Raw genomic sequence first — 27,065 nt, 5'->3', positions numbered from 1 at the left:
TGTGACTACAGCGCCGCTATAGCTCACCTGGTTGAGCTGGTGTCCCATGTACAAGGGCTATAGTCCCTGACGAGGAGGTCATGAGTTTGAATCCTGCTCATGGCCCTTTTCCGCAGGTCCTTCCCCAATTCTTCTCCCCCACTTTCCTGTCTCTCTCTCTCTGTCACTGCGCTCTCAAATAAAGGTCAAAAAATAACTTTAAAAAAAAAAAGGAGTTGTGACTACAAATAGAAAGAGGTCCTGATTTTAAAGTAGCCTATTTTAAAACTAATATATATACATATTCTTTATTATTTTCTTTTTTTGTTTGTTTACTAGACATCAGTTTTTAAAAGACACCAGGAAAAACTGCAGAAATACAACAGGTCAGGCCCATCTTGTACTATAGTGTATACTATATTCTATTCAATTGTATGGTTCTGTGTATCTCATAGCAGTATGGGTGTCTAGAAAAACTCCTTGTTTGCACCGTCTGCTTTGTGTTTCTCTTAAAACCAAACTACTACTACCTTCATAGGTGCTTTTACTTACTCTGGCTGATCAGACTTCTGCTCAGGTAGAAGCTGGGATTATGTTAGATCAGCCTTCATAGATACATAAGAATAATGACGGTAAAACCTCTTCTATTCTAACAACCATGACACAATAGGAGGGCCGGGGTGATACCAATCATGTTCTGACTAAAAATGCCTGAAAAAGGTTCAAGGTGCTGACAGAATTGTATCATTTACATCTTTTTTTTTATTTTATATTTTTTGTCACATGATGATGGATGGATTCCATTTAGCTTTTAGAGTTACAGGGTCACGCTATTGTGCTTGAAACACTGGAGGTGAAGGAACAGCAGGGTCAGGTCCAGGAAGACAATCCCACTTTAATACCATCAGGAATGACTGAAGCGTCTGGGTCACTCAGAGGTTAGTGGGTCATGACATATCTGTGTATGTGTGCTTTCATTTTAGTTTTTCTTTTTAAATGAATTAAAGTCCTCACAATGCCAGAATCCTACAAAGTGAGAGAACTTTGCCGCTCTACAACTAATTTTGGATTTAGGTCAATGTGTACCTGCAGGATTTTGCACCCTCACCTGCACCGCACACATTACATCCTGTGAACACCTACTTTCCTGTGTGACAACAGCATGAGTCCGCTTGCCTGGTTCCCACCTCCAGTCTAGCCTGCCACCCCTTCCTTACCTCGGTGCCAGCCCAAGGTGTGCATTCTGACTTGGTCAAACTGACACATCCACTGACAGCGCTGGTCCACGGGCCTCAATTTTCACCCCAGCGTGAGGACCCCACACCCAGCAGTAGTTTTCAATTAGACAGAACGGAAGGCAAAGCCGGGTGTGATGCTAACGACCTTTGCGTCAAACCCTGGCTGTCGCTGTCACAGTGAGCGCACGCAGGAGATCTCACTCAGTTCCATCTTCCCTTCCCCTTTAATTCCTCCTTTCTTTTTCTCTGTTTTTCCCTTCTTTGAGTGCGAAAGCTTCTCAGCTTATTCTCTATCCCGTCACCTCCAGAGGGCAAAGGGAGGGTGGGGATGGAAGGAAAGCAGGAAAAAGGAGGGGGAAAGTGTCAGGAACTCATTTAATTTGAGCACGGAGTCAAGCAGAGCGTACTGTATGTTCACCACCTGCTAGCTGTGGATTCAGCCGCTGGCCATGATGCTATGATGCATGGCGTGTGCATGTGTGAAGCTAAAACTGACAACGTCACAGCACTGCATGGCTTACTGAAGCAAACAGAGAATGGGATTACCTCTACCTATTGATTAGCTGAATTACACTCACAGGAGATAGTTCTGAATGACAGCCCAAAATACTGCAAAGGAAGATCAAGGCAAAGTGTCCTTACGATCAATATGATGGCAGCTTAATAGCACCTGTCTCCTGTGTCATTTTGAGCTTTTCTTTGCTGTTGCCATGGTAATGATAATTTCTGTAATTCGCTGAATTGTACCATTTCAGAAAATTATTACCTATTTCTACTGTTTCAAAAGAAAGGCCAAAAAACTACCTGTGACTGGTGAGAGGAGACAAGACAGTCCAGTGTCTGATCAATACTTGGGTAAGGTGAGATAAGGCATCCATAGGACATCACGGCTGTCGGTTTTATTTTTATTTTTTTTGCAGAATACAGACAGCGTAACAATACCAGTCTTGGCTTGGTAGAAATATGGAGTTTACAATTTCACTGTATTGACTTGCTGCCATCTGCAATAACTCGCAATCACAGTCAGGTCTTAATTCTTGAGCAGCAAAACCATTCCATCCCATTTACCTCAGTGTCTTGGTTCATTTATAGCAGCGCAGGCAGTGTAATGCAGCAGAGCAGCAGAGGAGAGTGCCTGATTTGGTTAGAGAGTTCCTCTGTTGTCTTTTAAGAGATAAAATGCCTCAGAGTTTTGTCAGTAATCACTGTTTACTCTGAAGAGGAATGTACGACTCACATCAGTAGAAATTGTGTTTAACCTGATGTCGAGGTTGAGTGTACGTTTGTGTGTGTGCGTGCGACTATGTGTGCGTGACGTACCGCATCCCAAACGCCACACGTCTGGCCTTCATGAGTCAGTAATTTAGCAGGTCTAGATACACTTCACATCAAGCTGTCAGTCAAGCCCTGGCGGCTGTGTGCTTCCTGACCTTGCAAGAGCCGTTCTCAACATCTGTCCTCTAAACACAACTGTCACATCTCACACACCACACAATATGTCTGAGCCCATCTGAAATAACATATAGAAGAAGATAGAGTGGAAACAGCTACTCTCTGTCTAGCCTGCAGACGTTCAGCATCCACACTGATAAATACATTTCACAACGTCTTACTGAGACGCACCGATGAGACCGTTTAACATGTGATATTTTCACAACATCATGCACTGGCCTAATTCAAAATAAAGTAGGTAGCTGCAATACACAGGCTTTCATAAATAATAGTCTGCATGACAGATACATAAAAATGTGCTGGATGTGTCAGTAATATTTATAGTATTGCCTTCAATGTAGATACTGTGACTGTTGACCAAGGCCATGTAGGAGATCTGTTGCCATATGTATAGTCAGTGAGCCACAGGACAAAAAAAAAAAGTGTTTCTTTTAAAGTATATACAAACTAGTATTCCAATATTATATATAATAATACAAAGATTTAACAGAATGCATGCCGAGTCAATTCTAGATCCAGAAAATTAATTTATTTCTTCAAATTCTAAAGCCAAATGAAAGATGAGGCAGAGACTTTTTGTGTTGGCTCTGTAGATTATGATCCAAGTCCTACCACGTGGCTACATATGCGGACCAGTCACAGAGCAGCAGCAGCATCACTACGCTTTCAATATCATCAATGAAAATGGCTACACCAGGCATGTAAGCATCACATTCAGCCTTGTTTATACTGGCTTGTGGACATGGACAACTACAGGATGTGCAGCTGTTGTTACTATGCTTCTTCTCTAGCCTTAGGGAGTTTGCTTTTTGCACAGTAGGTGATATCAACGTATTACACATGTGTAAACTACTGTCAAACATGTACAGTACTGTCTTTGTAGTGTAGAAACCACGGAGTAGATTGCACTAGAGGAATCTGTGATGACTCTTTAGAAGTTGGGGAGATGATTATGCCATAGCTGACCCTAAAGTACTCGTGGGCACCGAATACAAAGCGCTGACCTCAGTGGTGTGTCTGAGCCACAGAGATCTGCACTGCAAAAGCAAAATAGTCTAAATATAAATTTCACTACATAAGATCACCTTGTTGGCATTTATTTTGCTAGTATCAGCAAATGAACTTTCTAGTGGGTAGATGTTAACTTATCCGTATTACTTTTGCTGGGACAAAATGAAAGCCCACTGTCTTGTTTTGCCACAACCCTACATTGTACATGCACTGCAAGTGTAGACATGAAATATATGTTCTGGTCCTCATTTGCTCTGCAAACAGTCTGCATTAGTGTAATCACTACCTTATTGTGGTTTAACTGAAGGAAGCTTTTTGCCATGTAGGATTTGACATCCTAAATTGCAGTTCAGGGGCGTTTAAACAGGACAAATCACAATTAGAGGGAGGTGCAGCTGGATGGTTATATTTTCTTTACATATACCTCAAAAAAATACAATAGGGCCTAATACGGAGCCCTGTGTTACTCCACAGGGATGGATGCAGAGGAAGAGGACGTTATCAGCTTTAAGTCGAAACGACATAAAACAACATGCCTTCAACACAAAAACATGTTTCCAAGGCGGTTAAAGAGATTTAAAACCATCTGCCACCATCCAGAGCTGATTCTGTGGTATTGTGTCCTAAAACATTAAACATGAGTGTGGCCAAGACGGAAAAGAGTTGAAAGAAAACCTTTCCAGCGGGTGTATAACAGCTTCTTTAAAACAAGTTGGGACGCCAACACTGACCAAGGAAGAGCAGCACTTCCTTTAAAGGTCAAAGAGGAAATATAAATTGGTTTAATAAGTTCAGAGCATACATTGTAGGATCTCAAGAATGTTCAGATCTTTGCCGTGTTGAGCACTGAACTGGATAAACAGTTGACATTGCAGCTTCTGCGTCTCACATGCTGCACTCCACCTCAGTGCGGCAGTGTTGTGTTACAGCAGCGGATATGAACTCACCTGTCACGACATTAGACATTTAAATAACAGAATTGTGTCAGTTTAAAAAGATGAAGACCTGTCACAGAGAGCAGGCGCAGGTTAATGAGGGCATGACTCAGAGACAGCCTGAAGACACAGAAGAAAAGGAGCTGACATCTTCTTGCACTGAGACAAGCCGAGTCAAAGATCTGAGACTCCGCCGAGCTTCGGCTGTGATAACTTACTGCTTTAGCACCCACTCCGCCCCCACCTCTAAAACTTTTCCACTTGGCTCATTCGACTCCTACTTTGCAGGATGAGACGAGAGCTCGGCGCCCTTGAAGTTTCAATAGCGAAAAACTTTTCCATCAGTGCGCCCACAGTAGCTGCTCATGATCAGAGCAGCGTTCTGGAAAGCCTGCATCGGAAAAGCCAGTGGAATAAATAAGCCAAACTGAGAGGAAAACCCAACCAATTTGAGAACATTTGATTTGGGGTGGAGGAGAAAAACAGGATAAAAGAGTGAAAAAGAGAAAGGGGGGGAGGAAGAGAGAGAGGGGAAACAGAGGGAGAGAGAGTGTCAGGGGCAAGCCCTATTGATCTGGAGGCTTAATTAACCATCAGATGCCTCTGACACAGTCTCTGATCTTCTATGATCAGTGGCAGAGTGGCACCGCTCTTGGGGGAGATGGTGGAGAGGTTATAGAAAAGAAACAGGAGAACGGTTGGGAGAAGGGCAGAAAGAGAGAAAGTGCAGATCACTGATAGATTAGAAATGTACTTTGCAGAGTGTGAAGACAAGGTGGAAGGGTGACGGGGTGAGAGGTGAACGAGAGAGAAACTGAAAACACGGAGTTCATGAGAAAAGAAATGTCAGGAAGAATGTTAATTAAAAGAATTAAGAAAAAATAAAGAAAAAGAGAGATGACGAAGGACAAATAGCAGATGTGTGAAAACGAAGGAAGGATTGAGGACAAATGATGTCAAACAGCTGTATATAAACCTACAGTGTGTGTTGAGGAAAGGTGTGTGGACACATTTGAGTATATTGCATCACTCCCCACAAACATGCCCTCCCCACGCTGATGCAATCACCTCCAGCTTCCATGCATATGTGAAAGGGCCATCGATGTTGAGATGACAGCTGTGACTAGTCGAGGATTGAATTGCCAATTCTAATACACCTGAAGAGCCGAGATCTCAGCCCGCTGATGTCGACTGGGTAGAATGGGAATTGACCCATGTGAAACCAGTCGGGAGTGGAGTGAAGCTGGGGAGGATTGGGGCTGACGTTAATCCCTGAGAGGTTTGAATAGCGAAACGGCGGCGTACCTTGGAATGTGATGAAGGGGGATGAGCCTTTGAAGGTGATGCTGGTTAGAGCTTTGAAGGAAGGCGCATTTCAGAGGGGCTGGGGTTAATGTTAAAATTGATCTGGGAATGTCAGATTACAGACAACACCAGTGTATGGGAAAATATATTCAGTGCGGATGAGGTGAGCAGGTCAACTACACTTCCCATCAAGGTGAATGGAAAAAAAAAAAATCCAATTTATGGAGTAATTTTCGTGGAGCAGCAGTTGACACAAAGATACAAAGGTGGCGAAAAAGATAGGAAAAAAAACAACAAAAAAAACATACCAATGCGTCCGATAGAATTAGCTCGCGGTGTGGAAATGTTGTCCAGGCTCTCAGCGGTTTCATAAAGAGAATGGGAGATCCGGCGTTCATTGCTGTCAAGCAGGGAGTTAACGGGATGCTCCAACAACGGAGGGCTGCCAAGAGCTTCCTACACAGACAAGGACAGAGGGAGAGGATAGATGTTACACATATAAACGTGTACACTTCAAAAATAAAGGAAATTAGTTAGCAATTAAGTTTAAAACATGTTCCTTAAATGCCAACTTTGGGATTTTTCAACACCAATACAGACAAAATAATTGATAAATTTACATTACAGATGAAAAAAATCTGCAGTTTTTGTCTGAACAGTTGGACAAACAAAATGACATACTATCTTTGCAACATTTTAAGAAAATAAGACAATCCTGAGCCATTTATGTGCTGTGGCAAGACACAATATCCTGCTGGAGGAGGCCACTGCAATAAGGCATTGGAGGGTGAGCTTGGTCTGGACCAATGTTCAAATGGGGGGTATGTGCCAGAGGTGAGATCCACATGAATGCCAGGACCCAAGGTTTCCTCACATTGTAACAAGATGATCAATACTATTTACTTCACCTGTTTATTTGTTGTTGTTTTTTTGTGTAAGTCACGTGTTAAATTGAAGGATTACATTTTGAAAATTCCAAATGCGATGTAATCTGAGTTATACAAAACACCTGAAACCTACCGAGTACCTACTCAGTGTATGTGTGCTATACAAACAGGAAGCTACAGAGTAATATTCACAGGGAAAAGAAGAACAGCGTCCACGTCATCTAACTTCTAATGCGGTGCCATCAATACTCCAGGAACATGGAACCAGGGCTTCAGTATCCATCTCAGCTTACGTTGGTATTTTCTGGTTCAGCAGTGTGAAACGGGTCCTGCAGTAGTCTGAGCTGGATAAAGCTCCATGGATTTCCCATAGGCCAATAGACAGCTGTCTCTAACAATGAACCCCAGTAAATGGACCAGTGACATTTGCCACGTCGTCGATGTGCTGCACTGCTGGTTATTGAGCCCACTGTACACTCAGTGCATGTGTCAGTCTTGACAGGGGGACATGGTTAGTGGTTAGTCTTTAGGTCTGGGACCACTGGGCCAAGAGAGTGTGTCCAGTCTTCAACAGCCAACAGTCTGTCAAATGTGGTATTTTAGAATAGAGACAATGCAGCTACCAAAGCAGGAGTCAGGAACCAGAAAAGAAAAAAAAAATCTCACATCCACGTGTGGAGAGTTAGAGAATAAAATGTAGGCCTTGGCCTTATTCCCTACAATGCTTCACAGCAGCCTGTGGGCAACTGGGACAATGCACTGGAGAAGAACTCCCTGTATAGGACCTATTACAGATCGTGTAGTTCAACTGTACCTCAAGCATGCTTTAAACCAGGAGGCCCTGGCTAATACTGATGTCTCACAACACTCTGCTGGCTCTCGGCCAGAAGAAAGGGGAGTGAACAAAAAATAAAATAAAAAAATCAGACAGTGACAGCAGCAGGAAGACAGGAGAGCAGGATGGAGAGGAAGACAGAGGAGGAGAAGAGGTGGTGGGGAGTTTTTTGGTAAACAAATGAAGGGGATTAGAAGGAAAGGAGAAGTGTGGGGGTGTGGGAGCTGAGGCCCCGGTTGTACTGTGGGTGCTGCCAAGTCGCCTCCTTGTGGGAGTTGTGCGTGCTGGGAGATGCATACCAGGGTGGAGGGACTTATCAGCTGTTTAATATAAATGAGAGGTTTAATTAGGTTGAGAGCACAAGACTTTATCGGGACAGAGTGTTGATAAGAGCGAGGAGGGAGAGAGGCTGTGTGTGAGTGTCTGTGAAATGGGGGGCTGGGTCAACGCAATTACAATCAGAGCCGCGGCCACTGGCAGCCTTTTAATAAAAAGCATGTCCCTGGATGATTCAGACTCAATAAGGTTCAAATTGTCGAAATGAAGATTTATTTTACTCGCTTTTGGCTCCTTTATTCAATCACTCTCTGCACTTTTTAATCTGTTTTAGATCTGGCGGAGACTTGTCATGAGCTGAAAAAAAGTAAGATGGAAGGGTTCGGGGAAGAGGTGAGAGGAGAAATGTGTGGACAGTGTGGAGCAGAGAGAGAGAGAGCGCACCTGAAAACCAAATGATATGAAAAGCATGTATAGAATGTGTCAAGTGGAAAAGATCTGAGAAAGACAACTATGTCAGCGCCTGGCTCTATCTGCACGAGCCGAGCAGGTTTATTTGACGACAAATCTCTGTCTTCTATGGCAAACAGACATTGAAATCAACATAACACGGCCAAAATTGCAGCAACCTAATCTTTGTGTATTCAGTATTAATTAAGTCTGCTTCTGTGCATGCTAATGCCTTAGCACGCTCCCGTTCTGTTTACCGACTCGTGAATGTTTACTGACTGGTGCAAGTTTAAAGACAAGCTGTGATGTTTTTATGTCAAATTTGCACACGCTGCTGTTAAATCATATCCAACTGTCGACGTGTTTTTTTTTCTAAGGAAGAAGTCTTTTGATGACTGAAGGCCTTTTCAGACAAGTGATCCCTAATGCTGCTGCTTCATTAATCTGGTAAAGTGACGGCATTCTCCATTTAGACACAGGTCACTTTAGACTCCACTCAGACAGACAGAACCACGGTTAGCACATATCTGTCACATGTGAGATTGAAAGTAGATCAAATGAGCTATAACACATGCCGCTGATAAAGCATAACTGTGCGAGACAGCTTACCTGTCTGAAGAGAAGACACGGTGTAACTAGACCCTATTCAATCCTGTCTACATGTTAAAATAAAAGTAATGAATGAAGTTGCTGCTGTTTTGCATAAATGTGTGCATCCTGTTGCTTCGAATGGGATGCTCATATGGATCCTGCTGCTGTCTGATGCTGAAGGTATTTATTAAACTAAGAAAAGACTCCTACAAACAGCTGGAAGTAACGGTCACACAACTCAAAGTGTGCAATGGCACGCTTGAAACTTGGGCTGTGTCAGCAATTTTACAAGGTTCTTACAATTAAGAGTCAATTGTCAACATATGTTTTTATAAAGAACATACCTATAAATGCAAACAAGAATATATTCGTTCTTGAAAACATGTTCCTGTAACTAAGGCAGCAGCTTCATAATAGGATGAATTGAGACAATCAGAGTTACCTCAAAAGACAAAACATAAAGTGTTAGTCACCCTGTAGATTTAACATCAATAAAACAACCCGAGGGGAGAACAAACTGTTATGCGGCATCACCGTGTGCAACCTGGAAATGTTAAATCCAACAACAACAGCAAGTTGATCAAGGAGCTTAGTTGTCCAAAAGTGGACTTGTTCCTTTAAGTCTCTTAGCGTTTTGGTGAGGATTTTAGTCCTTTCTTACCTCCAGTTCTCATCACCTCATCATGTGTTTAATCTGCCTTAATCTAGTCATTTTCAGAGTGGATTATCCTGTTGACTGAGGGAGAGGGCAGAGCACTGTGACTTACACTAAGCCCAGTCAAGATCAGCTGCTGCTCGGCTCCCATCGGACTCGCGAAACATGCTCGTGTGTGTTTATGTGTTCGACGTGATGCTTGCATTTGTCTCGGTGAGGACACTGTGTAAATGCGCGCTAACTGCATCCATGTGCATGCGTTTGAGTGTCTGTGTTTGCATTTATTTGCGGCAAGTGCAGACTCACGCACAAATGTGTTTTTGCCTGTGCATCAGCATCTGCCTGACCTTGAGTGCTCAGTGAGGAAGAAGAAGCAGTGTGTTGACAGGCATGGTCTTAAGCTGTCAACTAAGGCTAATAATGTCTAGTCCATGGCCATTTCCTGGCCTTCTATCCCGGTCTCAGCCTGTTGCCGTGGCCCTAATCCAGTCAACCTCAACCATAATGCTGTAATTACAATCCTTAAGCTGCTGCATCCTGCCCCAGGCACAACTCACCTCTCTGCTGGCTGGAACCCCACTTTCATTAGCTTCTCACATCCACCCAGAGCCTCACCTAATGCCAGTGCTTCCGAAAGTGGGCTCCCAGGTCTTTTAGGAGTTCTTAGCAAAACTTCAATTTCACCAAAACATGACCCGGCGAGCAAGTCAGCATAACTGCAGGATATGTGAGTGTAACTCCAGCTCAGGTTTAACTGTTGCACTACTGTTGTGTAACTAACTGAAGACATAAGAAATGTCTGGTCTTGGTGCCTCTGACGTGATAGATGATCAGGATCTAGCCAGGGGTGGGCAATCCTGGTCCTCGAGGCCCACAATCCTGCATGTTTTAGATGTTTCTCTCATCCAACACACCTGATTCAAATAATCAGCTCATCAGCAACCTCTGCAGAAGCCTGATAACGATCCTGATCATTTGAATCAGGTGTGTTGGAAGAGGGAAACGTCTGAAACATGCAGGATTGTGGCCCTCAAGGACCAGGATTGCCCCTCCCCCTGATCTCTGCCCCCGCCAGACGCTCTCACATCATCTCCTTCAACACTACAAGAGGCTCTGAGTCATAAGCAGTTGAACCCTTGCTACAAAAGCGACTGCTATCAACTGTGGATGCAACTTGGTTGTGTAGCGTTGCACCACCAGCTGAGCTACAGAGGTCTAAAAGCCATGCAGCAGCAACACAAGAAACAGCTGAGGAACGTACAACTTTATGCAAGCGTCTTCTGATGCAACGCTACCAACAACCTGGCAAGAGCCAATCGTGCTTGTTTTGATTTCCATACTAACAGAACTTCTTTTGCGCTTCACTGGTGCACTGAGGATAATTTCCAGCAAGCAGATACAGGACCACAATGCCAATCAGTCTTGCCAGCTTGGGCATCAATGTTGTATTAAACCAGATTCAACAACATGTACCATGTTTAAAAAAAAAAGAGCAACAAAAACGAAGTAATTTTGTGCTTGTAAAACAAATGCAGCAGAAAATGAACAACTTCCTCATGTGTAGTACGGCGTGGCTGTGCTAGGGGGGGAAAAAACAAAAACAAAACTGTCAGGAAAAAAAAAGTCTGTGCAGTCAGATAAGAATATGTAAAATACATGCTGAACACATGTAGGCTGCATGCTGATATCTGCGGAGGGGTCCTTGTGGGCTCGCATAGACGTGATGCAACTTTATATGAGCTGCTTGTTTTTTTTTGTTGTTTTGTATGGAAGCTTTTTATATTATTTATTTTACTTTGACATAAGAGGGGTTTTTTTAAACACATAAAGACTGCTTCTGTCCTTATTCGCAATCCTACCAAATGATGACTTCTATAATTTATTTAAACACATTTCCAATGACTTTTCTTTGGATTTCTGAAATCTCGTTGCAATTTTTCTGGACGATCGTGTTCATCACGTTGCACAAGTTCATCACAAGTTCAAAGTCAGTTCAAAAGTACCGTATACAGTTTACAAGCTTACCCCACTCCCTGTTCTAAGTAGTGAAAGGCGTGTTTATCCACTCGCATACACACGTGTATGTTGTTTAACAACACTCGGGTTTTCAGACGCTAAAGCACACACTTCACCTCCACAGTCCTCCACCATGCCCAAGCAGCCCACTCAACCACTAGATTCAATATATTATTCTCACAATTGGTCCTATTGAGTTTCCCCTGCCGCTCCTAAATGAGTTAGTCCTTAGAGAGCCGGCTGGGAATGAGGGCCCGGCAGCGCTGGAATTGCATTTCTGCCGCTCTGCGATCTACTTTCCTCAATTTGGCCGCTGCGTCACCGTAAACTGCATTTCCCAGACTGCACTGCTCCCTGCCCTCCCTCTATGCCTTTCCGTGAACCGCTCCTATTTGCTATGACAACAGGGGAGATGTAGTTTCTACATGTCATGATCTAACTGGTCCTCAATCAGTCCATAATAAGTCTGGAGGAGGGGGGTCAGCACAAATTTCCTTCCCTTTCTCTTGCGTCCGCTGTAGGCCAGCATCTCAATGCTTTAAGGTCTCTCCAGCAGTGGTCAGCTCAATACTAATAAAACCATAATTTACTAGGCCGGGGCTCTGATTGATAGCTCTCTCAAGGCTCTATCGATCAGCCCTTCTCTCATCCTAGTGAGCTTCTTTTGTTAGGGCTAGCCACTTCCTTCCCTCTTGTCTCTTTGCATAAGCCTTCTCTGAGTGACTAACAGCAACGCCGGAGAATGGATTACAAACAGAGCTATTGGCATGCTGAGGAGACAACTTTGGTGCTCCGTCATATATAAAGTATGCTGTTATATCTACTCTCTTCAGAGAGTTAGCTACGAAGTGCAGTCTTGATGATGCAACAACAACAAGGTGAAAGCAAGGAATAAAGTCGCTGCTGTGTTTATCTTCCTCCTGTACCCCTGATCTTTCTACCTGCTGCCTCTCATCAATAATAAAAGTGTGCTTCGGCTTGCCTTGTCCATTACCTGACCATGTTTCCTAATAGTGTAGTGGTACAATAGAGGGGCAGAATAAACTATTGTGCGTAGCTGGTTATTATAGCAAAGTTAACAGTCACAGCAAACAACAGACTCTGAGAAGAGGTCATTGTTGTTTCTTTGTTGGCAAATCCTGAGTGCAGAGAGCAGATACTGTTTATTTATACTAAATATGATTAGGGACAGACCGATTGCCAACCTGGCCGATTATTGGCATTTTTCCAGTTATCAGTATCGGTATTTTCATTGACCAATTATTGATAAATTAAATGAGCTACTTCAGGTCCGATGCAGTCCCCTCTGTAGTCACCATGTGGTCTCAGAAATGTCTTTCAAGCAAACACTGCAAAAACTGAACAAGAAACACAAGCTGTTGCCACAAACTAGAGAAAATAGCTACTCTCACAGTGTCTAAGGCTACGCTAACGGCAGCAGCTAAGGTAGAAGGCAGCCACAAATTACCCTGAAACAGAGTCTGGAAAACAACACCTTCAGATCTGGACCTAGTGGGCAATTAAAGTGGTAGAACAGTAGAAGATTAAGAAAACAGAGAAGAACAGCAGACGTAACAGCAGGAGACAAACTGAACAATCTCAGTCGATGCCACATAAACAGGGTACTAATTTATTCACTTCTATATCTATTATGAATGACAGGCTCTCTGCTATCACGAGCTGTTAAAACATTACATTTAATGCATATTGGTTCCAAATATTGGTAATTGGCCTGCCTTGATTATCTATGATCCGCATCGGTATCGGCCCTAAAAAGCCCATACTGGTCGAGCCCTACACATAATACAAAGTGTTACGTAGATGGTTGTACTTCCCATCATATCTCACAAAGACAAACACATGAGGCTCTGGTGGATGTTTCTGAAATACTACGACTACGGGGTTTCACAGGATATCTCAGCTGGTTACGGATTGGACTGTAGCACTGGAGCAATGATTATTTTCAAGGGCAATAGAATAGCCTGCAGCCAGAGTTTGTTGCCACAAGCACAATGGGCAGATACAGCCCAGAATTTTTGGAAATTTAGAACTTCCCACTCCTTTGTAGCACTGTTGATGGAAAACGTACGAAACAAAGCACCTCCATCGTCCAGCAGCAACTACTACAATTACAGCTCTTTAAATGGCAACTTATAAAGGTGTGGATGACAGAAATTCTCAGTGCAGAACCTCTTTTTGGAATTTGTTTGTTTTTGGGTTGAATGCAGATACCCACAGAGAAGTCCATGTGGACACTACAATTCCTAATACTAACAAGCTAATTCTGGATGTGATCATAACTGGAAGATTGACCCAGATTAAACGGATGGATAGTTGGAATAGTGGAAAAAGCACCAAAACAGATACAAGCTGATTTCCAAGAACAGAGTACAACAGTGTTTGGTTGCACCATGCGCCACTTGTTCAATGAGGCTGAATGAGCTCCATGGAAGAAGACCCAGCAAGAACCTTCTTTTGAAAGAGAATGCTTTTTGACAAATCACAATGCTTCTAGGAAAATGTCCTTTGGACTGATTGAGGGGGGAAAAAAGAAGTTCTTTGGTTCGTCACATCATGTTCAAAGAACAAGGTTCCCAATTTGTCGATGCCATTATTTAACATAATAGGCTACTTTAAAAATCAAAAGCAACGCGTCTGTTTTATGAAATGTAGAGTAGTGATCAGTGCATGTATTAAATCGACCCCACCTCACTCCTCATGTTGCCCAGTCATCATTAGGCACCATGTTGCTATACGCCTGTCACATTCCTCCAATTTAAAGCACTGATGTAGATTAGCTGTCATGTACATCAAAACCTCCGCAGTGTAGAGAATGTTGGCATCGCTAGTGGTTCATTTGTGGAGGAATTACAGACACCAATGGACTTTTCTATAATGCGGTACTATGTCAGTGGCTTAAGAAAATTAGAAAACAGGAAACCAGAAACCAGAAACACGTTTCTCAGGTGACTAAATGCACTGGGCCACTTTGTGTGGTTTCTTGTCCCACATGGTATTTACATAATTGGGGTTGCTGGACTGGAAAATCTTTCAAGTGGTCAAAAGAAGCGGAATGCTTTACATAAAAGCTTTACATTTATGACTTCAGGCGGTCTTGACAGAAAGCTCTGCTGAGACAAGCACAAAAAGAAAGAGAAAGTTAGAAATATCTGTATTTCAATAAATTAAATCAAACAAATGGCAAGGGGGTAGCTGGTAAGTGAAGAACTCAAATTATAGCCTTATTTAGACAGAAGTTCCATCTCATGAATTATCATGAGAACATGGTGGATCTCCGCTGTGTAAAAATAGTACGCTGTGAAATTCAACACGATCTCCAGATAGGTAGGACGAGCCAACGCAGACAGGAAGAACGAGGAATGTTTTGTGGTGAAGCATTTTGGTGGAAATATGCTTCTGTAGCTGTGATTAATGCGGAGTTTCACTGGCAAGTTGCGGTAGAGCTGTCAAGAAGGAAAACAAAAAAACCACAAGGCTGCCAGTCTGTCAAAAATAGTCGATGTCTGCAGGAGATCTCCGTCATAAATAACATCACAAATGCACAGAGAGGTGTGAGTGCATGCCGTGTGATGAATTTCAAATCAGAGGAATGAAACCCAGCCACATGCATGCTTATCATCAGCCTGTCTGCTTTAAGACGCTCGTGAGATAAATATCTTGGTAATATCATGAACTGCTACGGCTGTTGCAAGGCAGAAAAAAAAACCCATCTTCCAATGTGTCAAAGTTCTTAAACAGGCTAAAAATGAGAGGCGAATTGATGCATGTTTTATATGCTCAGATATATAATACAGTTAATTTTGCTGGCACAATATAACCTTAAATCTCCACACATTAGCTGCTATTGTAGTTTCATAATAATATTCTTTGTACTGAAATGAGTTCTGATGAGGTCTTGTGATATCTTTGTTCTGCCCATGTAATGGTCAATTTTTCAGTTCTAGCCACAGTCAAGATGAGGACAGATAGAGTACAAAAGAGTGCATTCAATATCACATTCACATAAACTGTTTAGTCGGCCTGTTTGTCCTCATAGCAACTCCTGCCCCACGTTGACTTTGCATGCAGCCAACCTCTCACCTCAACTTATTACAAAGTTGTACATTTGTGCTACGATTTGCACAGCTTTCCCTTTTTCTGCAAGGAAATTACCTCCAAGCAAATTGTGAGTGCAGGTTCTTCCATCTATCCATGCGTAGTTATTGTCATCGTTAACATTTCTGTGAGTCCAAAAAGACATGACTGTGTCCTCAAGTCATGTGATGAAACAATGAGACATCAGAGTTCAAATAATTCAATAAATTCAATGTAATTTTTTAACGCAGCATCAAAAGTGGAGGGTTGACAGCTTGAGAACAACTCGAACAACGATGCCGAACAACCAAATGACCGTAACATCCGATTCAGTCACAAGACTCTGGGTTTGCAGCTCGAGGATCGGTCTCTGCGCTGAAAATACGGAAGATGGAGAATGTTCAGGAAGTGTGGTTGGAGGAAGAAAAAAAAAGAAAATAATGGAATTGAAATGACTTTTCATGAATTTAATTGCTTAAACACATGTGACGATATATTAATAGAACTCAGATATAGAAGGAGAAATTATACAGTCTCTGAAGAAGCGATGCAATTACAATGCTTCAAACAAATTGGCAGTGACCAATCATATCGCTTGACTATCTGGGGCAGAATGGTAGTTTTTCAAGCAGGGGCTATCTGTGGAGCCAGAACAGAGAGAGAGAAAAAAAAGTGTACTTCTGGGGCAGAGTATTTGAATGTAGAGTGTGTGCTTGTTGGTATTTGTGCTTGCATTCAAAACGTTTTCTGCACATGAGACGTATTAGAAAGTGTTGGTATCAGCACTCATTCCTAAGACATTCTGCAGCGTATCTGAAAAGTTTGACCAGCGTTTCTGACTTGTTGCTTTTGATTCTGTGCTTGGAAGTGCCATCCTGTGACCTAGTTGAATGAGTCCTTTTCTACCAACTGAGACTGATTCTTTAAATCTCTGATAAGGGCAGTAAAGTGTCCACACCATTTTGAATCAAGCGAATGAAGACCTTCCAGGTTTGTGCCGTATGAAAAAAAGGCCCCCACACTGCTTTGTTAGAACTGAATACATCCTTAATCATGCTGAATGTTTTCCTTTTTTTTCCTGTATTCCAAGGTTGGCAAAAAATTCTCATTTTAACCCAAGGCAGAGGCCACTCATAGTCACTGCTTCATAGCAGTAAAAATAGAACGAGTTCTCCACCTCAGACATGGGCTTAATCATGGGCAATCAGCAGTCTGAACCCGCCCAACAAAACACTTGTCTTTGCTACTGAGAGATTCCATTTGAGATGGATCAAGCCCCAGGTCCTGCTGAAAGCAAAAGGACTTCTGGGAAACCTTGGGAAATCTGTGTAATTGTGTGTGTGTGTTTGTAGGTAATGCATTTGCTTGTGTGCGCCTGTGAAGAGGCTACTCTGGGCGGTCACACACTCCTGACATACAAAGAGAGCCACATGGAGCATTTCACATTTTAATTAAGGTGCTTCATGTTTGTATCCACGTGTTACAGGATCTTTTCAGCTACAACATTTTCAGTTAGATTACGTTGAAGAAGATGTGACGTGTGGTGGAGTAACGCCCACCCAACCAGGCTCGCCAAAACCAACAAGAGCCATCACGCTGCTGAAGGTGAGCTTACTTTAGCCCAGAGGACTAAGCAAAGTGATGATGAAATCAATGCAATTTTCAGTGGGGTGGCCTGGATGTGCTGCACCCATCGAAGTCCTGTCTCCTCCCCTCCACCCCCCGATGCATTAGGCCGCGTTGCTCGGCTTCTCTCCCCTGCAGACAGTGATGGATCTGATTCATTTCAATGGTGGCCTCCAGTGCTCACTTCCATTCGGCTGGGTGACAGTGGCAAACTGGTGCAGGCTCCCCACATATCTGCCCGGCCAATACAGCAGAGCAGGAGGAGAAGAAGGGGCGGCGAATGGAGCAGCCTGGAGCTTGTGTCGACATTTAACTTCTGCTTTTCTTACTCGAGGTTTGCCACTGACCTTAAATTCTTACAATTTACAATCTTATCGTTTCTCTACCGTGAGTATATTAAAATACCCCTCTAGTAACTTTATGGCACCTGTTCAAATCACTAAGCTTCCTGAAAACACAGCTAAGTAGGACTTCCTGTAATGGGACTTTGATGGATGGAATCTAAAATGCACTATTACATCTCCCACTCCTGTAGTCTCACACACTCTCTTTACATCCTTCCATGCAACACTGCCGGCATGCTGTCTCATAGCAACTAATGTTGATATAAACATAAAGCTATATGCAAACTTGTCGTAATTCACTCTAAATTGTGTCTCTAAATGGATCGAAGAAGTAATGAAACCTTAATGTAAAAATACTGATTCACCTGCTGAGTGATGGTGTGATAATGAAAAAAAGGAAAGTTTTCTTTTTTTTTCCTGCAGATGACTGAAGATAACTGTCTGGTTGGTGTCAGTCTGTCTACCTGTCTGGCTGCTGGTGAGGGATTAAAGAGGACAGGAGAGTGACTGGACCCAAGTGATAGAACTCACTGAACCTTGGGGCTGAGCTTCCCCAGGAGGGACATGTGTCCTCTCTCTCTTCGTCAGGCGAAGGAGGGGGAAGGAGGGCGAAGAGGGAAAAACCAGTAAAGGCAGAAGGAAAAGAGTAAGGTGTGTCGATCGAGCACAGCCCTGCGATTAAAAACACAACTGTATTGCTGGGTCACTGCAGAGGCCTCATTCAAATGCATTCGGCTCCAATCCCTGGCTGTGTTCATCCCGTGTTCTACCTGTTAAACTATGGAGCACCACAAGTTGAGGGGGGGAAAATTAACATTAAAACAAGAAGAAAAACAAGTGCACAGGGTCGCAGGGGGATGATGCGTGGTGAGAAGAGGGAAAGACAGAGCGCTTGGAGGATGAGGGTTAGCGGGGAGGGTGAAGGGCAGTGAAGGAGGAGGGATGGGGGGCTCAGCGTGGTACTCCAAACTGACACACAGCCACAGGACACAGGCTCCAATTAGAGTCACTGCAACACTAATCAAACCTGATCTACAACCTCTGGCTGCAGGGAGAGTTGAACGCGCGTGAGAGTGTGGATGCATTCACACAGTCCTGAAATACAGTAGCATTTCACATTCACCTAAATCATTCCTGCATTCATCTCCGTTTATCCCGCACGATGGGAAAGGCTGTGTTTCTTAAAAAGGGTAGGCTGGGATAAGGTCAGCATCACAATAGACATTTCATGAAGTTGAAATCCCAGCGCTTTCAATATTCTTGACTGTTACCTTATGACAAATATCCACCAAGCCATGATACATATTCTTTTATCTTCCCATCCTACAGTGTTATTCGGCAGAGCTGTCAATCATAACTCAGTGAAGTGCTTCTTAGATATCATATCAAGGCCCACCGTGGGCAAAGAAAATCACACAGAGAATGAGGGGGGGAAATGTGACACAGTATCATCTATCTCGCACAGGAAATGGGACTGTTTGAAGATTTGCATGGTGGTGTGGTCGCTTCATAAAGGTCCTTCTCCAGCTATCTCAAAGTTCTCAAAACCTATGGGGATAGATTAGGGCCAGTGGCAAGGTAGAGGAAAATCAGTCTCATTTATCATTCAGTGAAGCTGAAATGGAGCTATCCCTCATCTCCATTCCATATGTCCTCCACCTTTTCACTTCCTCCATTACATTAAGCCATGCATGTGTTGAGTTTGTGTGTGTGTGCTACGTTAAGCGCCTCCTACTGTATATACAAAACTGATGATGAGATCGCTTAAGTTCAGCTAAATCAGTGGGGAGAATTGTGATTCAGATTGAGAATCAAGATTCTACCCTAAAACCTCATCATATGATCTTTTGGCCCAATTGCCCAACCCTAGGGATGTCACAACTATTATAGGTGCAGCACAATTTTATATAGATTAATCCAGCTTAGCATTAACATAAGCTATCTGTACTTAACAATTCTGACATCTGAAGCTAACCAAACTATCGCAGTATTGGAAGAATTTCTAAAATCTGCCCACAAAGGAAATAAAAAAACCTGCTACATAACCAACATGATGAATAACAGTCAAACTTGGTGTGCTGCATTTAAGACAACAGTGAATGGGATCACATCACAGTGCAAATAATTCTTAGTGGTTGTTTTAAACTCTTTGTAGAGCCTACTAGGAAACATAACGCACACTCCGTCTTAAGGTTATTCATTATTAGCATACTGAAAATTCCTGATCAAAATATTAAAAGCAGACCAATTAAAAGTGAGTCCTCATGATGCCAATTAATCTGCGCCACATCAGTGCGACTCCTCTCTGACTGCTAGAATACCTCATTGTTTTTGGCCACCCGCCGAGCCACGATGAGCTGGATCATCCCTCGCTTGTTGCCCTCTACCGACATAGATTTGCGCAGCGTTTCCATGGCCTCCTGGTTGGTCTTCCCAAGCAACGACTCCCCGTTGACTGCAATGAGTTGGTCATTGACACGTAGACGCCCATCCTGCAGACAAACACCATCATGGGAAAATTAGATGTGCCTCATAAAATAAGGTCATCAAAAGTTTTGAACAGGAACAACATTCTCCAGCTGCTCCTGAGGCAACTCTTAGGCCACTGGCTTCAGGAGTCACATGTACCCTTTATTTTTCCTGGAAAATTCCAATAAACACAGAGACAAGATGATAGGCTTGTTTCACTAAGCATTTAATCAGGAACAGGATTGAATGTGTTAATCGTTCCCCAGTTTTAGACTTTGGAGGACAAACTGCCCCAAACCACTGGAATCCATGAACACTTAAATTTATCTTTTTTTCAAGGGAGTATAAAAAATATTGTTGAACAGTACTGCCCCAAGGACTTACTTCATAACATGGCAGTCATGCCACTCATGAACACCATGTGATCACTTGAAAATCACAATGACATCAAATCAGATTCCAGTCTATTTCAGTGTGGCTTCAACTCTGCAGCCTGGTGTTCCAACTCATGTTTGCACTTAAATGTAGGTCCTTGAGTTATAACAAAAACTGTGAATGAAATCAATCCATCAAGGTAATGGCTAGAGGGGAGGTGGGAGGGAGTAGGTACTTGCCTTGCTAGCAGCCCCTCCATTGATGATGGATTTCACGAAGATGCCCAAGTCAGCGTGGTTCTCCTTGGACCGGTTACCTTTGACACTGACACCCAAGCCTGCTGAGCCTGAGTCATTCAGGGGGATCTCATACGTCATGAACTCCTGTGTACCGTCGGGGGTTAACACCATGTCATCCTCCTCTGGCTAATGTTGAAGAGAAAGAAAGAAAGAAAGAGATAGATGTCAGTTTAAGATCTGTTGTCTGTTATATCAGTAAGCCTTCAACCATAAATAGGAGGAAAATGTGTTATTTACCAGCGCTCTGCCACTGTTAAAGTACATTTTTAGGAAAAGCAAAAGAGTCTTTTTGTGGTGACTCAACTTACTTGCCAAAGTTGGCAAACTGTTGTTGAGCCCCACTACACTGTCACTGTTGCATTCAAATGGTTAAAAAAAAAAAAGACAGATCAGAAAAGATAACAGAGAGCAGCAGAACAAAAATTGAAAGAAAAAAAAAAAAGAACAGGAATGGTGAATGACAAGAAAATGGAAAGCAGGCAGTAGACAAGATAAAGAGGGGTAAGATGAGGGGAGCAGGAGAAGAAAGCGAATGGATGGCAAGCTTGTCACATATCTCAGGGCTGTCATCGTCAATGGGCCGTAGTGTCTAGCTGAGTGCCACTAATTCCTTTCCACCATCATGAGCTCGGTGTAGGAACGGTGGGGACAGCGGAGAACTTTGAAAACACCAGGTAGCAATTTGATGCTCAAACAACAGTGGCTTCCTTTGAACAACACCCTTTTGAAAAATAATTTGTTACACGTTAAGGACACTCCTTCCCCGGGCGATCCACAGGTCCTTTGTTGAAAATTACAGTAGGAGCATTTTGTCGCAGGGCCAAAACCGCAATACTCCTCATGCACGGTTCACAAAAAATTGTTCATTTCAGCTGTCAGAAAGGTGTGAGAGTACTGTTGAGTGTCTAACACCCAGCGCAATCAATTCAGCTGGAAAATACTCCATCAAACAACCACTCTAGTCGCTTTTCTGACAATTTCCATCGGTGCCTAACAAAGAGCATCTGTGAAAAATAACTAAAGGAAGAGAATTTGTGTATTTTACTTGCCCTTGTAGGCAAACAGATGGGGGAAAGAGGTGTGAGAGAAAGCCCAATGGTCGAGAGGAAACACCAGAGGCATCAAAGAACTGGCAGTGCATTTCTCAAGTTGGCTACTGGATAACCTGGTAAAGATTTAATAATGTGTTAAAATGTCTGTTCAATGGTTCAGCGCCCACCACGGTTCTGTAGCTAAAGTCAGCATACCGTAACCGAGTACATGTGCTGAAACCAAAATCTTTGATCTTTCCAAATAGTTTGGTATCCCAGAAAAGAGGAGTCCGATTCTTTCCCTGTACATTTCAAAGAGGAAGCATCTCTACAATAAAGTCTTTACGAGGATGAGCAACAATGCTAAAACCACCACTTCCTAATATTGTGTTGGTTCCCTTGTGCTAAACAGTTTTGACCCATTGAAGCATCCACAAGACCTCTAAAGGTGTAGTTTTACCAGCAGCAGATCCTTTTCGGTTCCTCCATGGATAAACCCTTTTTTTTTTTTGCAGCACGTCTGACAGATGCTTGAGCAGACTGAGTAATTCAAAGGTCAAGTCAACTTTGAACTGTCATATTTCTTGCTAATTTTCGGAGTATGGCAGCGAGCATTGGTCACTGTGATTCAGGAATACTATGAAAGGGTGCATGTGGTCTGCAGACCCCAGGTTTCCCAGCAGAACATCGGACAGAGCATCACACTTGCTTCATCAACTTGTCTTCTGCCCATAATAAACCCTCCTAGCATTTCTTCACCAGGTAAACAAGGCAAGTGCACCACATGGTGAAATGCTTGTGTGTCCATCATAGGCGCTTGCAGGCTGAACAGAGGTCAGAATTGGAACTCATAGTCCCATATGCAACAAGCTGCACTGCTCTGTGTGTTCTGACAACGTTCTATCATGGTCAGGTTTAAGCCTTTTAGCGATTTATGCTACAGTAGTTCTTCTGTGGGACAGAACCACATGAGCCGGCCTTCGTTCCCCACACTCATCAATGAGCCTCGGGCGTCCATAATCCGGTTGCCAGTTTATCGCTTGTCCTTCCTTGAAGCACTTTTTTTAACCACTACATACTGGGAACAACCCACCAGACCTGCTGTGTTGGAGACCCATTCGTTCAGCCATCACAATCTAGGCCTTTGTCAAAGTCACTCAGATCCTCATGCTGCCCATTTTTCCTGCTTCCAAGCCACTGACGGTTCATTTGCTGCTAATATATCCCACTCCTTGACAGGCGCCACTGTAACAAAATAATCAATGTTATTCACGTCACCTGTCAGTGGTTTTAATGCTGCGGCTGATCGGTGTGTGTGTGCTTTGCATAAAGGTACATTAGCATAAGTTGAGATAAAGTGCTTCCTGTTTACTTTCCACACACACAGTAGAGAGTTGACGTCCATCTGATGGGAGCCTGTTCCACATGAAGCTTATGAGCAGCACTGTAACCCGGTGATTGGTCACACTGTACTGTACATGCGTAGCTATTGCCATGGCAGCCAAATCCACACACAATACTGGCTGTGAGAGCAATCAAACCCAGAAACCCACCACAAGACCTCTTTAAATAGACTCACATCAATACACATGTGCACACACGCAGCCAGATGGATGGCAGCCAGGTGTGTGCCCTTCACAGCTGCTCGGATAAAGAGTGAAACAGAGGAAAGAGGGGAAAGATAGAGCATAAGGTGTTTTTTTCTGTGGCTGAGGAGTTATTAGGATGCAGCGGTGCGTTCAGGTGGAGGCTCTTTTCAACACCATCTGACTGAGCCCCTATTCTCTAGACGGCCCTCCTATCTGCCCCCTTTTCTTTTTCACTGCTTTTTCTTTGCAGCTTTCAAAACAGCAGTACACCTGTCTGTACAACTTACCAACTGGGCTTTGTCTGTGACTGGACCCTTAGTAAATTCAGACCATTGGAATCTATTTAATCGCACTGCGTTTCAACGCCTCTGGTTCTATTACAGAAATCATCAGCTCTTGTCAGGAAATGACCCTTTGCTTTTGCCTCAGACAGCGGAATGAAGTGGATCGGGGAGAGAGAAAAAAAGAACTATTGAAAACCAATTTGTGATCTGGGGCAGGGGTAAATATAATGCATTAACAATTCTAAATCTCTGTTCTTACCTGGAGCGTGCAATGGCATCATGTCAGAAGTTCTATAGGCTCTGACAGCTGTTGTATTAAGTTCATTAATCTTGTGAATTGAGATCGGTTGGTTTTTGCAATGCAGGTCCACAAACACGCACCGCCGACGTACAATTTCCACTCTGAAAATAGCATTTGTGGATGAATAGACTTGTGCGTCATTGGCAGGGACTATCTTTATCTTTAATCAAGATGTTTTATCAAAATAAAATAAATAAATAGTGGCTACGAGTTATGTCCTCTCTGAGGCTTTTAGGCCAGCAGCCGAAGATAGTAATACACTAGTTAAAAAAATTACTTTGGATGGACAGAGTCTGAGCTTCTGTGTGTGTGTGTGTGTGTGTGTGTGTGTGTGTGCACGCGCGCTTCCAAAATGATGACAGAATAACCACCCACTCAGAGCTGTGTTCCGGGAATAGAGGGCCGAGGCAGAGAATGAGAGAGCAGTGTAACATTTTCATCAGACAGGAACAAGCGCCGCTAGCCAAGAATGAGTTTGTCAGGCTGCTTGACAGGCCTTGTTGCACGAATTCAACTGAAGCAGAGCTAGATTCAACTACCTCTGAACAGGAGAAAAAAAGAGAGTCAGCTCGTTGTTCCAAGCTCAGCCCCGTGTATGCACCTGGGACAGAGAAAACTACTGACAGTCAATGAACTGATGTAAAAACAGTAAAAAAAAAAAAGGTTACAGGCTTAAATCAACTTCAAAAAGCACTGGAAAAAAAAGTTTTATGCAAAATACATCTTGATAACTGCAATATCTGTTTTTTCCCATCATTTTTTTTCTAGCACATGGCCAATGGCAGAAAACATTTTTGCTAACAAAAACTGACGCCTTTTTTAACAACATAAAAAGTTGCACTTATTCAGGACGGCTGAATGCCTCCAACACCTGAACCTCTACAAGCTACCTCAGGCAGGAGCAAACTGAAACCTGACGGTGAAGAAACTGCACATGTAATAATCAACTATTTTGTCATGTTACCACTATTTTCTGTTTGAATTTTTTGCTGAAAATACAGAATTGCATTCAGAACTGTCCAATCTGAGAGTGAAACCCAAGCAAAACTTAATCAGGAGCCAGCTTAGCTTCTTTAGATTGCTGATGTTTCTGCTCGAGTGTCCGACTTCTAACATTGTCACATTACATATTTGCAAGATGTAGCTCAGTGCATAAACCGCTGGGAAAAGTTTAAGAATGTGCAACAAGGCCAAGAGCATTTTTAGATAAACAAAAAGAAAACAAAGACACTAATGTTTGTCATTAATTTGTATTTCTATGATGCGTCCATGCTGCTCCATAGTCACAGTACTCTGTCTATCCATAGTTTTTCAAAACTATTTCACATCCTGATTATTTTTATACTGTTGTCAGGGTCGAATCTCATTATCTTATTCCCTGCTTTAAATAAACAAGCGTTGGAGATTGTGTATTAAGTGTCACATGATCATATAATTTAAGGTTTCAAGTAACAGCAAAACCATAAAGTGCCGTATATGACAGCAAATATGCAAAATGTGTATAAATTGCATGCTGTATTTAGGTTCTGATCATTAAGATCAAACTTAATAATGGACCAGTTTTAAATGGAGTGGTTGTAATATCATTGTTATAATTATCCCCTTAGCTCAAGTAGCCACTTGGCCAGCTCATCACAAAAGAAGGCCGTGCTGTTTTCTTTTTGTCCTCTCTGACTCAGCCATGCAGTCACAGTCCATTATACAATTAAGTCCTTTATTAATTAACACTGTGATGGGCTAGCACCCAGTCATTACTGGGAGGGGAGGGCAAAAGAGGCAGCATTTCAGCAGAGACACAAGCAGGTGAATAGAGTTGGGCAGAGAAAGGAAAGCATTTGCTAATCGGTCTAGCAAAGCAGCACCGCCTGCCTAATAGGCCTGTTCATTTTGTTTCTACCTTGCTTAACTTATCACATGCTAACAAGGAAATATGTGCCACATGCAGGTGTGTGCCAGAGAGGCAGAGCAACAGAAAACGAGAGAGAGAGATACAAAAAAGAGAGAGAGAGAGCGAAAGAGAGTGCAAATGAATCACAATTACTTCTATTCACACATAAGTCTGAGTTCTCCGCACATCACTGCCTAAAACAATTAACACTGCTGGAAACTTCTTTCCACACTTGGCCCAATTTGGCGACATAAAGGTCATTGGAAATGAATTTAAAAGGGCTAAAAGAAATCAGCCATGGGTGTAATTGCAAAAGTGGTGCACGCGTGATAAGTATTGTAACACAAATTTCTTTTGGCGGTGTTTCTCCTCGCAACATTTTCTGACAAAGGGGTCGAATATTAAATACCTCTAAGCCTAAAAAAAACAAATTCAGGTACAATGAGATGTTGAGAGGCGAGCAGTTACACAACACTGAAGGGCAGGAAGCACACAGCTGGCAGTGGCAGGTTCTAAGTGTTTGTGAAACAACATGCTCCTCACTGGGCAATCCAGTAGGTTCTGACTCCGAGCTGACAGATTGGGATTGCTCCCCTTTAGGGATTTTCTAATGAGAAAGCTCATTAGCAGAGCAAAGGCTGCTTCTATGAGGGCATCTGAGGCTGGATCTATCTACATCATTGCAAATGCATTATGGCTACTGGCTATCAGTGGAGATACTAAGTGGATCCTACTGTGAGCAACCAAAAACCAACTCATAAGCAGGGTCGACTTGACACGAGATGTTTCTGTAGACGATTTAGGAACAGATTAGATCTAATCAAAGAGAACGTTAAAAATAAAAAGGTGACTTTCTAAGCACACTTGGCAACTGGGAATGTTTGCAAAGGCGTTTCAGTGAAACCAAAGTATAGACGCACATCATGAAGCAGATGCCTCTCATTTCAAGCTAATGGTGGATAAAAAGCGCTTTGCTATGTCCAACTGCACATACACACTTCAACCCATTATGTGTTCTGGAAACAGACGCTGAATCCCCTTCGGGAGAGTAACTGTGTCGCCATAAGTGGCCTTTAACTACCTTGTTTATCGGTACTGCACAATGCTGCGGTGCACCCTCCCGTTCTCTGCACT

At 42.9% G+C, this 27,065-nt stretch overlaps 1 protein-coding gene across 1 annotated transcript in view; it reads right to left on the bottom strand.

The window, feature by feature from the left end:
* Positions 1 to 27,065, bottom strand: part of pard3aa (par-3 family cell polarity regulator alpha, a) — a 397,502-nt gene that overhangs the window by 150,894 nt on the left and 219,543 nt on the right. Inside the window, exons 13-15 of the mRNA XM_008275899.1 lie at positions 20,779 to 20,964; positions 20,017 to 20,187; positions 6,229 to 6,376 (exon numbers count right to left, since the gene is read on the bottom strand). Coding sequence (XP_008274121.1) covers positions 6,229 to 6,376; positions 20,017 to 20,187; positions 20,779 to 20,964 — 505 coding nt within the window. The remainder of the gene's footprint in view (positions 1 to 6,228; positions 6,377 to 20,016; positions 20,188 to 20,778; positions 20,965 to 27,065) is intronic.

Source organism: Stegastes partitus, unplaced genomic scaffold (genome assembly GCF_000690725.1).
Source record: "Stegastes partitus isolate 25-593 unplaced genomic scaffold, Stegastes_partitus-1.0.2 Scaffold61, whole genome shotgun sequence".
NCBI lineage: Eukaryota > Metazoa > Chordata > Actinopteri > Pomacentridae > Stegastes > Stegastes partitus.
Note: the sequence above shows the minus strand (reverse complement) of the source record. Positions and strands in the feature narration are given on the sequence as shown.